A 12,710-nucleotide genomic window follows, 5' to 3' on the forward strand; every position below is an offset into this window, starting at 1 on the left:
TGGACATGGGCAGTGGCGTGTGGGGTTGGGCCGGGGGATGGTAGTCCGAAGCACGTGATTTTTAGGGGGCGGGAGCCAGGCGCCCCCACGCAGGGAACCCCGCCCTGAGTGCCACCAGGACCCGGCTTGGACTAGCCACTGCGTGTCCCAGGCGTCCCAGCATCGGGGAGCGGGATTTGCCGGCCGACCAAGCTTCTCCAGGCAAGGGCAGGCAGGGGCGAAGCGCAGCCCCGCCCCGCTTGGCTCTGGTAGCCAGGCTGAGTTGACGCGCGGAACCCTTCGCGCCCTGGGCATGTGTGCCTGACAACGTTGGTGGCGAGGGCAGCACCTGGCACGGTGGGTTGTGTTGGCCCGGGCGAGCCGCGCGCACTCCAACGCAAAAAAAGGACGCAAAGCCTCTGCATCTTGGTCCCCCCACCCCCCATTTTTTGGCTTGAGTACCCCACGTCCCATCCCCTCCTCCTTGGTGTCTTTAGCTTCTGTGGGGAAGGTGAGGTGCAGGCAGAAGTTCCACAGGATAATCCTTGGCCTCTTTGGGTAGGGTTGGGAATGTCCCCTTGTCTGATACTATGGTGGGCTTCTCGCAATCAGTACAGAACTCTAGATGCATCTAGTTCCCCACGTCCCATCCCCTCCTCCTTGGTGCCTTTAGCTTCTATGGGGTAGGTGAGGTGCAGGCAGAAGTTCCACAGGATAATCCCTGGATTTTTGGGTAGGGTAGACTTCCTCTAGCCATGGAGGTTCTTTTCAGTTATTGTTGGTTGTGATGGATGTTAGATGAATCCTATGTCTTCTTATTTGGGAGCAAAGCCTGCTGCGCTCGCTGCAGTTTACTCCTTGGTAAAAATGTATCGGATTATGCTGCTGCTCTATGATAGTTTCTTTCCTTTTAAAAAACAATATTTTTTCCATTCAAAGTGCAATAATGCCATATTTTTCACATACACCCTGTGTTGGACCTTTGCCAACATAGTGCCCCCCCCCGAGATGTTTTGGGCTATACCAGGTTGGTGAAGCCTTCTCTAGAACCTGGGTGTGGTTGAGTCTATCAGTGGTCAGTGGTTTGAATAGCCAAATAAAACTTCCTGTTGAAGGAGCAGTCTACCTCTGAATACCAACTGCTGGGGAGCCACTTAAGAACATCCAGGGGGATCAGGTTAGTCCTTGATGGAAGCAGGGTGCTGGACTAGATACACCTTGGCTCTGACAGAGAAGGGATGCTCTTTTGAGCAGAGGCCTCGCTGTGCAGCAGCTTTCACCAAGTTTGTGTCCTCCAGATGTTTCGGATTGCAACTCCCACAAGGCCCATCATGTTGACTGGACCTGCTGGGAGTTGTTCAAAACATATGAAGAGTGCCATATTCACCATGGTTCTCCTATAAGCCCTTTCTGTTATTCGTTTTGTTAAGAATAGGACTGTTATAAGCAGATTTTGAATACCAGATGGGGATGGGGATTTCATAGAATTAGAAGGGAACTGAAGGGACATCTAGTCCAATCTCCTGCAATGCAGGAATCCCAACTAAAGCAGCCATGACAGATGGCCACCCTACCTCTACTGACAAACCTCCAACCAAGGCCACCTCTACTGACCACATACCTCCCAAAGCAGGCTGTCCCACTGTCTAAACAGGTCTTACTGTCAGCAAATTCTTCCTGATGTTTAGTTTGAATCTCCTTTCATGTACCTTGAAGCCATTGGTTTGAGTCCTACCCCGCAGAACAGGACAAAACAAGCTTGCTCCATCTTCCATGTGGCAGCCCCTCAGATATTTGAAGATGGCTATCATATCTTTTCTAAATCTCCTCTTTTCCAGGCTAGACACACCCAGCTGCTTCAACCGTTCCTCATAAGTCTTGGTTTCTAGACCCTTGATCATCTTGGTTGCCCACCTTGGCACAGGTTTCAGCTAGACACTAGATGGCGAGGGTGAGCTCATGGCAAATTCAATATATTTTTCAAAACACTTTAAAAAAGTATTTTCTTTTTTAACTTTTTATTTTCAAAGTTTCAAAAAGAAAAAAACACATTTTTACACACACACACACACACACACACACACACGCGCTTACATTACACCACAATCAATATCAGTACCTTTATGGGGTTCCCTGAACCCCCGGACTTCCTTCCACCTCTCCCTTGGCTTCCAAAATTTATCTTCCTTTTTAAACTGCATCTAATTGCATTTATCCAAATTATTGTACTTCATTTTTATCCTTTGTTATTTTAAATTACAAGTGCTATGTCAATCCTGCCAACATTTTAAAATGTTTACAGTGTTCTTTACTATATTCTTTAGAGGTATGTCATTCTTTAGTAAATTTGTTAAACTCTTAGTGCCTGATTTTCCCGGTCCGCCTTGCCGCATAGTCCATCATCTTCATTATCCACTCTCCTTTCGATGGGGCTCTTTCTTCTTTCCATCCCTGGGCAAGTAGTATTCTTGCCGTTGTCATCGCATACATAAACAGTACTTTCTTATCCTTCGGTAATTCTTCTCCTACCAAGCCTAATAAAAAGGCCTCTGGTATTTTTAAAATATGTGTTTTACTAGTGGGTTTTTTATGTGTATCTAGATTCCACCTTAGAGCTGTCCAATATACCTCTTTTACTTTGCCAAAGTGCCCAAAGCCTCTGAGCACCTCAGGTTCTGCCTTTCGGTTTAGAGGACAGGCTCTGTGCTAGCAAAACGTTTCCTGGCGTTCTTCTCACAGAACTGTATTTGCAGGGATGTATCCCAAGACGCAGTGCTTCTGGATGCGGTCCTTCTGGAAGATGGAGGGGAACTCCCAAGCCATGGCCTGTTCCATCATGAAGCTGCTCTTCCCATCGGCTGGTATAGAGTTGACACTCCTGGCCACCCCGAATGCAGTGGCCCTCCCAGGTAGGTGGCATTGTGGCATTGTGGGTCTTCTTCCAGGCAGGTGGAGCTTCTGCTTAGAAGTCCTAAGGCAGGCCGGCCTTCCAGCTGGGGTTAGGCACATGAGGCTGGGTATCTTCAGAGGGTCAGGAAGTACACACACGCCCATCCTTCTTCCTGAGTTTCTGAAATGTGGTGAAACTGTAAATATTTTTTAATGTCTTTTTTATTAAAGATTTCTTGGTTTACAAAAGTATGTGCAATGTTTCTTTTTTCAAGTTACATTTTCTACAGGTCAGTTTCATATTTTTTAAAAAAATGTATTTTTAGTAAAGATTGTCATGATTTACAAAGGTATGTGCAGTGTCTGGGTCTCGTATTCCCCCCCCCCACGTAACACACTTTCCCCCCCATTTGTTGAGACATTAGGAAGAATAGGGGGAAAGAGGTGGAGGAGAGGAAAGATGAGTGGGTGTGGGGTCGGGTGGGGATGTTTCTATTTTACTTAATATATGTGGGGGTTTGTGTCAGCGTTGCTTGTGCAGGTTCTTTGCTGTTCGCTTGTCTTCCTTTGGTGGTGAGAGAGGTTGGGGTTGGCCTAGGGTGTGGTTATTCATTTGTGGTTGGCTGTGGTGGTCTTTGTTTTAATGGGGTGGGTGGGTGTTTTGGATCAGGTTAGCCATATTGATTTGTATTCTTTTGGTGGATTTTTGTCATTGTCTTGTTGGGCTGTGTATGTAATAAAGGGGAGCCATACCGGGGTGAAGGCGTCTTCTTCTATTTGTCCCTGTGTCAGTTTCAGTTTATTGGTTAATTTTTTTAATAAGGCGGTTTCCCATACTATTTGGTACCATTGTTCCATACTTATTCCTGACAGGTCTCACCAGGTTATGATGTTTCTGGCTGCTGAGAATAGGTGGGTTATGAGTTCTTTGTGATTTGAGTGGGCATTGTTGTCTTGGAAGATATTTAGTAGGGCCAGTTCTGGGGTGATTTCTAATATTTGCTTTGTTATTTTACATATTTATCATATGGATTTTGTACAGAAGAGTTGGATTTGGGGGCATTCCCACCACATGTGGAGGTATGTGCCTGGGGAGGTGCACCCTCTCCAGCATTTTGGTGAATTACCTGGGCTTATTAGCGCTAATTTCCTTGGTGTTAGGTACTACCTGTAGGTGAGTTTCAGAGTGAGTGCTTTCCTTTTCTTTGATATGGATTTAAAGCAGGGTTTAGACCATGTTCTGGTCCACTGAGGGGGTTTAATCTCACAGGAGGTTTTTGGGGGTGGTTTTTGAAGGTTGTCAGGGGCCTAGTTGCTGCTGATTTTACTACTGGATTGTTTAAGAGGGCATGTAAATGGTGGTGTGTTAACCAGGGCATGTGGGTGTCTTCTAGTTTGTCTTGTATTTCTTGTGTTGGCAAGGGTTTGCCATTTTTATAGAGGTTGGTTGGGGATATAAGCCTTTGGTTTGCCAGGTTTTTATCTGGAGGTTTTGTGCTGTGTGATGGAATAATGGGTGGTGTGGCAGGGGAATTAGTGGGGATGGGGTTGGGGACAGTTTGCCTATTTCTGCTTTCCATGCTTTAAGCATGGTCTGTGTGTAGCTGTTAAGTATTGTGGGAATTTTCCTTAGTTTGTTTGGAATTGGGTATGCTGTGGTGCAGGTATTTTCAATTGTGTCTCTCTCCAGGTGTACCCACTGTTTTGTTTCATCTTCTAGTATATATGGGATTATGTAGCATACTTGGCTGGCAATGTATGTTGGGGATTCCCCATCGTCCCTCTGTGGAGGGGAGGTGCAGGTATCTTGGGCTTATTCTTGTTTTTTTGTTTGGAATAGGCAGGCTAGTTTTGGGAGGGTGATCATTTTGATCATGGTTATTTTGTTTGAGGGGACGCGGGTGGCGCTGTGGGTTAAACCACAGAGCCTATGACTTGCCGATCGGAAGGTCGGCGTTTTGAATCCCCGCGACGGGGTGAGCTCCCGTTCCTCGGTCCCTGCTCCTGCCAACCTAGCAGTTTGAAAGCACATCAAAGTGCAAGTAGATAAATAGGTACCACTCTGGCGGGAAGGTAAACGGCGTTTCCGTGTGCTGTTCTGGTTCGCCAGAAGCGGCTTAGTCATGCTGGCCACATGACCTGGAAGCCGTACGCTGGCTCCCTCGGCCAGTAAAGTGAGATGAGCACCGCAACCCCAGAGTCGGTCACGACTGGACCTAATGGTCAGTGGTCCCTTTACCTTTACCTATTTTGTCTGAGAGAGTGAAGTTGATGTTGTTCCATCTGTTTAGGTCTTTGTTAATTTGCTGCCAACAAGGGGTTGTAGTTGTGGAGGCATACTTTATTGAGGTTTCAGGTTCTTTGTACCCTATTGTATCTGAACTTGGTGTGGCAAAGTTTTATCTTGGTGACGTTAGCGAGGTCTTTCTGTGTGTGGGAAGCACATAGCTTCCGACTATGCAAAATTTACCTGTAGGCCCAACACCACTGCAAATGTGTTGAGTTCTCTGATTAAGGAGGTTGCTGTGCTTATGGGGTCTGGTGCTGTCATCTGCAAAGAGTCCTAATTTGTAGGTTTTGCCTTTTATTTCCACTCCCTTGATGTCTGTGGCTGCTCGGATTCAGATTGCTAAAGGTTCCAGAGCCAGGATGAATAAGAAGAGAGAAAGTGGGAATCCTTGTTTTGTGCCTTTTTGGATTGCTATGGTATTAGAGTGTATTAGAGTCCCTGTTGTTAGTCCTCCATATTGCTGAGGCTTGGGAGTATATTTGTTTGAGGAGTTGCAGGAAATTGGGGCCAAATTTCATGTCAGTACTGCTAACAGGTATTTCCACTCTAAGCAATCCAAAGCATTAAGGATGTTTAGGGACATAATTGTCAGTGGGCATTTAGTTGTCGTGCTGTGTTCAGTAGTTTCCTGATGGGGTGTGTTATATTGCAACCAGGGACAAAGCCAGTCTGGTCTGGGGCTATTAACTTGTGTTGGAAAATATTTAGGCCGTTGGCCAAGTCTGATGTGAATATATTGTCGTCTTGGTTTATTAATGAGATTGGGCGGTCTGATTCTACTTTGAGGCTGTCTTTCAGTGGTTTTGGGATGGAGACTGTTTTGGAGTAGGTCCATGTTTTGGGGATGGGCCCCCCTTTTATGATACCATTGAAAAGGCAGGTCATGTAGGGCATCAGGGGTTCTTTGAATTTCCTTTAGAATTCTTCTGTAAAGCCATCTGGGCCTGGAGCTTTGTGTGGCTTGAGGTTTTTGAGGACCATATCTATTTCCTCTTGGGTGATAGGACTGTCTATGAATTCCTGTTCCTCATAAGTTAAGGTAGGCATGGTCAGTCCTGGTGTTGATATATGAAGTGATGCGTTTTCCTTTGATGAGGTTTCCCAATTTATGCCATACAGACATAATTACATGTAATGTAATTGCTTTTAAGCTAGCTATCTTGCTTATCTACAGTATAGGGTGATTCCCTGCCAACCCGTCTGGGTTGCCCTGTGTCTCTCACCTTGTATTGTCTATCGAATGGTCAAAGGCCTGGAATGGTCAAAGGCCTGGAAACGATGCCTTATGAGGAACGGCTAAGGGAGCTGGGCATGTTTAGCCTGGAGAAGAGGAGGTTAAGGGGTGATATGATAGCCATGTTCAAATATATAAAAGGATGTCACATAGAGGAGGGAGAAAGGTTGTTTTCTGCTGCTCCAGAGAAGCGGACACGGAGCAATGGATCCAAACTACAAGAAAGAAGATTCCACCTAAACATTAGGAAGAACCTCCTGACAGTAAGAGCTGTTCGACAGTGGAATTTGCTGCCAAGGAATGTGGTGGAGTCTCCTTCTTTGGAGGTCTTTAAGCAGACAACCTGACAACCATATGTCAGGAGTGATCTGATGGTGTTTCCTGCTTGGCAGGGGGTTGGACTCGATGGCCCTTGTGGTCTCTTCCAACTCTATGATTCTATGATTCTATGAACCAATGGAGTTGCGCTGAGCTAGAGTGTGGTGGGTGGGGGAGTAGGGGGTTAGAATTAGATTTGGGTTAAAGAGTGGGCGGGGGGATAGATTGCAGAAAATATCCTATATGTAGTCATATAGGTTTTTATTTGGGGTTTCTTGGGCCGTCTGGCGTTTAGCTGTTTGGTCCTCGGTCTCAGCTGGTGTGTAGAGCCTTGTTTTCACAGGACTGTATTTGCAGGTATGTATCCCAAGACACCTGATGCTCTACGTTTGGAAGATGGAGGGGCAATACCCAGCCATGGCCTTGTCGATCATGGAGCTGCTCTTCCCATCGGCCAGTATGGAGTTGAAGTTCCTTGTCACCCAGAATGCAGTGGCCCTCCAAGGTAGATGGCATTATGGGTCTTCTTCCAAGAGGATGAAGCTTCTGCTGAGAAGTCCTAAGGCCTTCCAGCTGGGTTTAGGCACATGAGGCTAGGTATCTTCAGAGGGTCAAGAAGTACACACACACCCATCCTTCTTCCTGAGTTTTTGAAATGTGGTGAAACTGTTAATATGAGGGCTTAGCAATATGAGTAATTCCTTTTTAACTAGACCTTCATCTTTTAACCAACTGTGGACTTCTAAAGTGGGCGGGATGTGGGTTTCCTTTCAATTCCCCCCAAACATTTAATATATGCTGATTTGAAAGAATAATATTCAATCTAGGTCAAAATGGGTAGAACAACATAAAGGTAGAAGCAATGGCCTAGGGGCCATTCTAGACAGTATTATCTGAAAGTCAACTTGATTTATTTATCTGGTTATCAAAGCAAACACTTCTGTTTTCTTGCAGGAATTCACATTGTGTGCCCTCTGAATTATAGGGTGTGTGACCTGTTTCTGGTTCAGTAATGTGAACAGTCCTAGTGTGTGTCCATGTCTTACTAAACTCATAACAATGTGCTGTTCAAATTAATTGAAACAATGAATTTTGTACAATAGTTTATTGTACAAAACTCACACAGAGATGTACAAAACTCACAGACATGTACATTATTTACGGATATGACCTCCACTATTTTTAAGCAGCATTTGAACACAGTTTGGCATGGGGTCTACTCATTTCGAACAGTTACTGTTGATTTTTGGATCCCTGTACCACACTTGAATCAGCGCCTGAATGAGTTTCTCCATAGTCATACAGTCTACAGCACAGAGGTGACTTTTGCATATAGCTCATGAATTTTCCAGGGAATTCCCTGCCCAATCAAGTACCTGTATTTGCTGCTCTGCTATGAATTTCTTCCCCACTTTTGATGTGTGACAGGGGACTAGGTCCTGCTCCACTATCCCAGTACCCTCAGGATACTACTTTTCCAGCTCTGGGGTAACTCTTTCATAGTACCATTGGTGGGACATATTTTCATGATGGAGCCCTACCATGACCAACATTTAAAATTCGCTTGGCACCTTATGATTATACTTCTATTTGGTATTTTGACATTGCTTATATTAATGTGTATTTTATACTGTTATATTTAAGTTAAACTTTTGTATGGAAAAGTGGGAAATTTTTTTTTTACTCAGAGAGGGAAGGAGGAACATATTAGCTAAGAATGGAATAGGTAACCGTGTTAGACCAAGGGTGGAGTTTATGGGCAATCTATCAGGAAGACATTTGTATTTCGAGGAGTTAGTGATCTGACATTTTTACCCTTCCTGCCTTCTCTTCCTTCTCCCTCTCTATCTCCTGAGCCGTGTATCAGGAGATCTTTAATGCTTGGTGTTTTTAGATATGCTCTAAGCCCCCCAGAATCCCTTGGGAAAGCTATGCAAATGGGTGGGTTATAAAGATGATGATGATCATGATGATGATTTATTTATACATATAGCTGATGTCCATACAGAAACTGTGCAAAAGCTTGCAATGTTTATATTTTAAAAAGATGAATACTACAATCATAGTTGCAAACATTTTCTTTTTGCATGGTTCTTAGTCATTGACAGCGAACTTCTGTACAGGAGCTACTGCTGGATCACACTGCGTTGATGGCATTCATTGTGCCATCAACTCAATATTTTGTAAAAAACGACACCCCCCCCGATGTGGGGGTGGAATTTAGTTCACAAGAATGGTCAATTTCAACCCAGTGCTTTTCATAAGGGGAATAGTGAAGAGAGAAATGAGAGCCGGTTTCAGCAGTGTCAGCCCACTGAACAAGGCACCTACATAGGTGAAGAGCCACATCCACACCACAAACTTCAGGGATTTCACTAAAAACACTTTAAAAAGGAGCCCTAAGATATGGCCATAGCTGTTGGAAAAGTTACAAGTCACTGCAAATTGTCGTCACTGTCTTTTGTTAGCCATCTGTTATCAGGCCATCAGCTGCAGGGTGATACACTGAAAATATTTTTCTATGTTCCTATATTGGGACAAAAAGAGAGGCACTAGCGGGTTTTTTAAACAAACTAAACAGCTAATATTATTGTCCCTTGGTAAAACCAAGTTAGCCCATGATTTCTTAGACCAAAAAAGCACTAGAAAGCAACATTTGTAAGGGCAGTACAGAATTGACCAAGTGTGAAGGCTGGAGCACTTAGAAGTGACGCACACAAAATGTAAGCCACAAAGAGCAACGTGAAGGTGTTCCTATGCGATGGCTACCTTTTTGCCGCAAGGTATAATGTGCATATTGGTTGGCATTCCAAACTATTCTTCTCCATGGCATGGCCAAGTTAAAAAACCACCACCACCAAGCCAGCAGCACCCCCTGTATGGCAGTTATGTGTGCCAGCTCTCACAATCCCAATTATTCAGAAGCAGTCATATGATGAATACAGTGCAAAGTCTCTGAGGTTTATGAGGCTCTTGCTGATCCGCTGCCTAGGCTTTAAGTTGCACCTCACTGGGTGGCAGCCTATGTAGTTTTCTGTCGCATTCCCCCTCCTAGGCAGAATGGAAACCATGTGATTCAGCTTGAACTGGATGAAAGAGTAGTGGAATTCCCTCTCCTTGTTCATCTTGCAGAAATAGTCTGCCCTGTGGTTGGCAGCATAGTCTATGGACCTCAGGGATGTCAGCGAGCCCGTAGAGCTTGCCCAGGAGCACTGGGAAGACAGTGAAGAAAGCGAGCGAGCGCTAGATGAAGTTGAAGTGGCCTTCCTAGAAATGGGAGATACTTCTTTAGATAGCAGCCTCTGACTGTAAAACTTAGTTAACGACACATGACTTGTTGGGTTGAGTTTTGCACTTCACCCTGGGGTTGTAGTTTGAGGGGTCAAGAGGTGAGGCATTTGAGTCTGGTCCTTCCACAGGTTGGGGAGAAGGAGGTGGGAGGCTGTCCCCAATCTGAGAACAGGACAGCGCTTCCTTCTCTTCCCTCCTTCTTCACTGCCCCCTTATAACATGCAGTGAATCTTCCCCCCACAGCCTTTCGCAGTCATTTTGATATTTCCACAGGATATTTCTACAGTCATTTGTGGCCCCATAGCAAGAGCCTGGCAGTGGGGGATGCCGGGCCCCTCAATTTTGGGGGAACTGAGCACCCTGTCTAGAAATACTGAGGGGGCTAAAGCCCTGGGTGGCCAGGAGGTCTGCTCAGTGTGCCCTGCCTTGTACCTGCAGTCAGTGATTCCCACCAACTGAGGCAACAAGTCCTCAGCAGAGATCTAGCTCTGCTGGGATCATTAGATTCTGCAAATAGCAGGAGCATGAAGAATTTAATGGTTTAGATGTGGTGATTATTGCTTTGGTGTTCCTGATTATTCTGTTAGCGCTTCTGTTATTTTTTCCAATATTTCTTTCACACTACATTACTTGTTTTGCCATGGAACTATGTTTTCCCCATCTTTTACAAAGGAAATGGGGCTGCTGCAGTTGGAAAGATGCCTTACATGGTCATATGGCACAAATGGTTGGAGCCCCATGGTACTAAAGTTTAAGACACGCCTGCAAGGAGCACTCTGAATATTCTGCCATTGGGGGGCAATCAAGCTGCAGAAAGTTTTAGCTTTCTCTGTCCCTATGTGTTCCAAGGTGATTTTATCTAAGGTGGGCTGCTGCAGTTGCAAAAATGCCTTACTTGGTTATATGGCACAAATGGTTGGAGCCCCATGGTATTAAAGTTTAAGACATGCCTGCAAGGAGCACTCTGAAAGTTCTGCCATTTGGGTGCAATCAAACTGCAGAATCTGAAGTACACACCTGAACTTCCCATTCCTCTACTTCATCCACGACTAGCGGGCCATTTCCTTTGCCAGTCCCACTTCTCTGTGAAGTTATATCTCTCGATGTGACCGAGATGTGTCCTTCCACATCTGTCACATGTCCCGCTCGGCTACCTATGGCATGCGTCTCTTACAGCTGATCGTGGCTGTCATTTGCTTCCCCATAGCAACAACCCAACAATAATTCTTGTAGCTTCCCCACCGCTATTGTCTCCACAAAAAGGAAAGAAAAACAAAGTAAAAAACAAGACAAAAATGCATACATCTACAAATAAAACCATATCATCATTCTAATCTAATCAATACATACGTAAACACATAGTGACTTCCTTCCGTTGTTCTAAAACCTCAAAATTTTTACTCTTACTGTATTGTTGTGTCTAATGTAGATTACTTCCATCTTTGTACTTTAACCCTGTAAAGCATCATTCATTACATGAATAAAGCATGGAAGAGGTAACCGTGTTGGACGAAGGGGTGGAGTTTATGGGCAATCTATCCGGAAGACATTTGTATTTCGAGGAGTTAGTGGTCTGATATGGTTACCCTTCCTGCCTTCTCTTTCTTCTCCCTCTCAATCTCATGAGCCCTGTAACAGGAGATTTTTAATGCTGGATGTTTTTAGATAAAGATGATGATGATGATGATGTATTTATAAATATAGCTGACATGCATACAGAAACTGTGCAAAAATTTGCAATGTTTATATTTTAAAAGGTGAATACTACAATCATAGTTGCAAACACTTTCTTTTTGCATGGTGCCTAGTCACTGATCTAAGTGACAGCGGATGGCTGTATAGGAGCTACTGCTGGATCAAACTAGGTTGATGGCATTCACCCAATATTTTTTAAAAAACGATCCCCCCCAATGTGGGGTGGAATTTAGTTCACAAGAATGGTCAATTTCAACCCGGTGCTTTTCATAAACAAGGGGAATAGTGAAGAGAGAAATGAGAGCTGGTTTCAGCCTTGTCAGCCCATTGAGCAAGGCACCTACATAGGTGAAGAGCCACATCCACACCACAAACTTCAGGGATTTCACTAAAAACAATTTTAAAAGGAGCCCTAAGATATGGCCATAGCTGTTGGAAAAGTTACGAGTCACTGCACATTGTTTTTGTCATTGTCTTTTGTTAGCCATCTGTTATCAGGCCATCAACTACAGGGTCATAAACTGAAAGTATTTTTATATGCTCCTATATTGGGACAAAAAGAGAGAGGCACTAGCGGGTTTTTTAAACAAACTAAACAGCTAATATTATTGTCCCTTGGTAAAACCAAGTTACCCCATGATTTCTTAGACCAAAAAAGCACCAGAAAAGCAACGTTTGTAAGGGCATTTCTCAGAAGCAGTCATATGATGAATACAGTGCAAAGTCTCTGAGGTTTATGAGGCTTGTGCTGATCCGCTGCCTAGGCTCTAAATTGCACCTCACTGGGCGGCAGCCTATGTAGTTTTCTGCTGCATTGCCCCTCCTAGGCAGCATGGAAATCATGTGATTCAGCTTGGACCAGATGACAAAGTAGTGGAATTCCCTCTCCTTGTTCATCTTGCAGAAATAGTCTGGGAGATACTTCTTTAGATAGCAGCCTCTGACTGTAATACTCAGTTAAGGGCACATGACTTGTGGGGTTGAGGTTTGCTCTTCACCCTGGGGTTGTAGCTT

At 44.6% G+C, this 12,710-nt stretch overlaps 1 protein-coding gene across 5 annotated transcripts in view; it reads left to right on the forward strand.

Moving 5' to 3' along the window:
• Positions 1-12,710, forward strand: part of LOC308468857 (uncharacterized protein) — a 144,885-nt gene that overhangs the window by 23,450 nt on the left and 108,725 nt on the right. For 3 of the 5 annotated variants that reach the window (XM_080991352.1, XM_080991353.1, XM_080991351.1), the window contains exon 3: positions 7,068-7,215. In XM_080991352.1, coding sequence (XP_080847478.1) covers positions 7,068-7,215 — 148 coding nt within the window. Of the gene's footprint in view, positions 1-2,901; positions 3,068-5,796; positions 6,207-7,067; positions 7,216-12,710 lie in introns of those variants that run through there. The other 2 variants (XR_013981893.1, XR_013981894.1) reach the window with 2 other exon arrangements.

Source organism: Podarcis pityusensis (assembly GCF_964106645.2).
Source record: "Podarcis pityusensis genome assembly, chromosome: Z".
NCBI lineage: Eukaryota > Metazoa > Chordata > Lepidosauria > Squamata > Lacertidae > Podarcis > Podarcis pityusensis.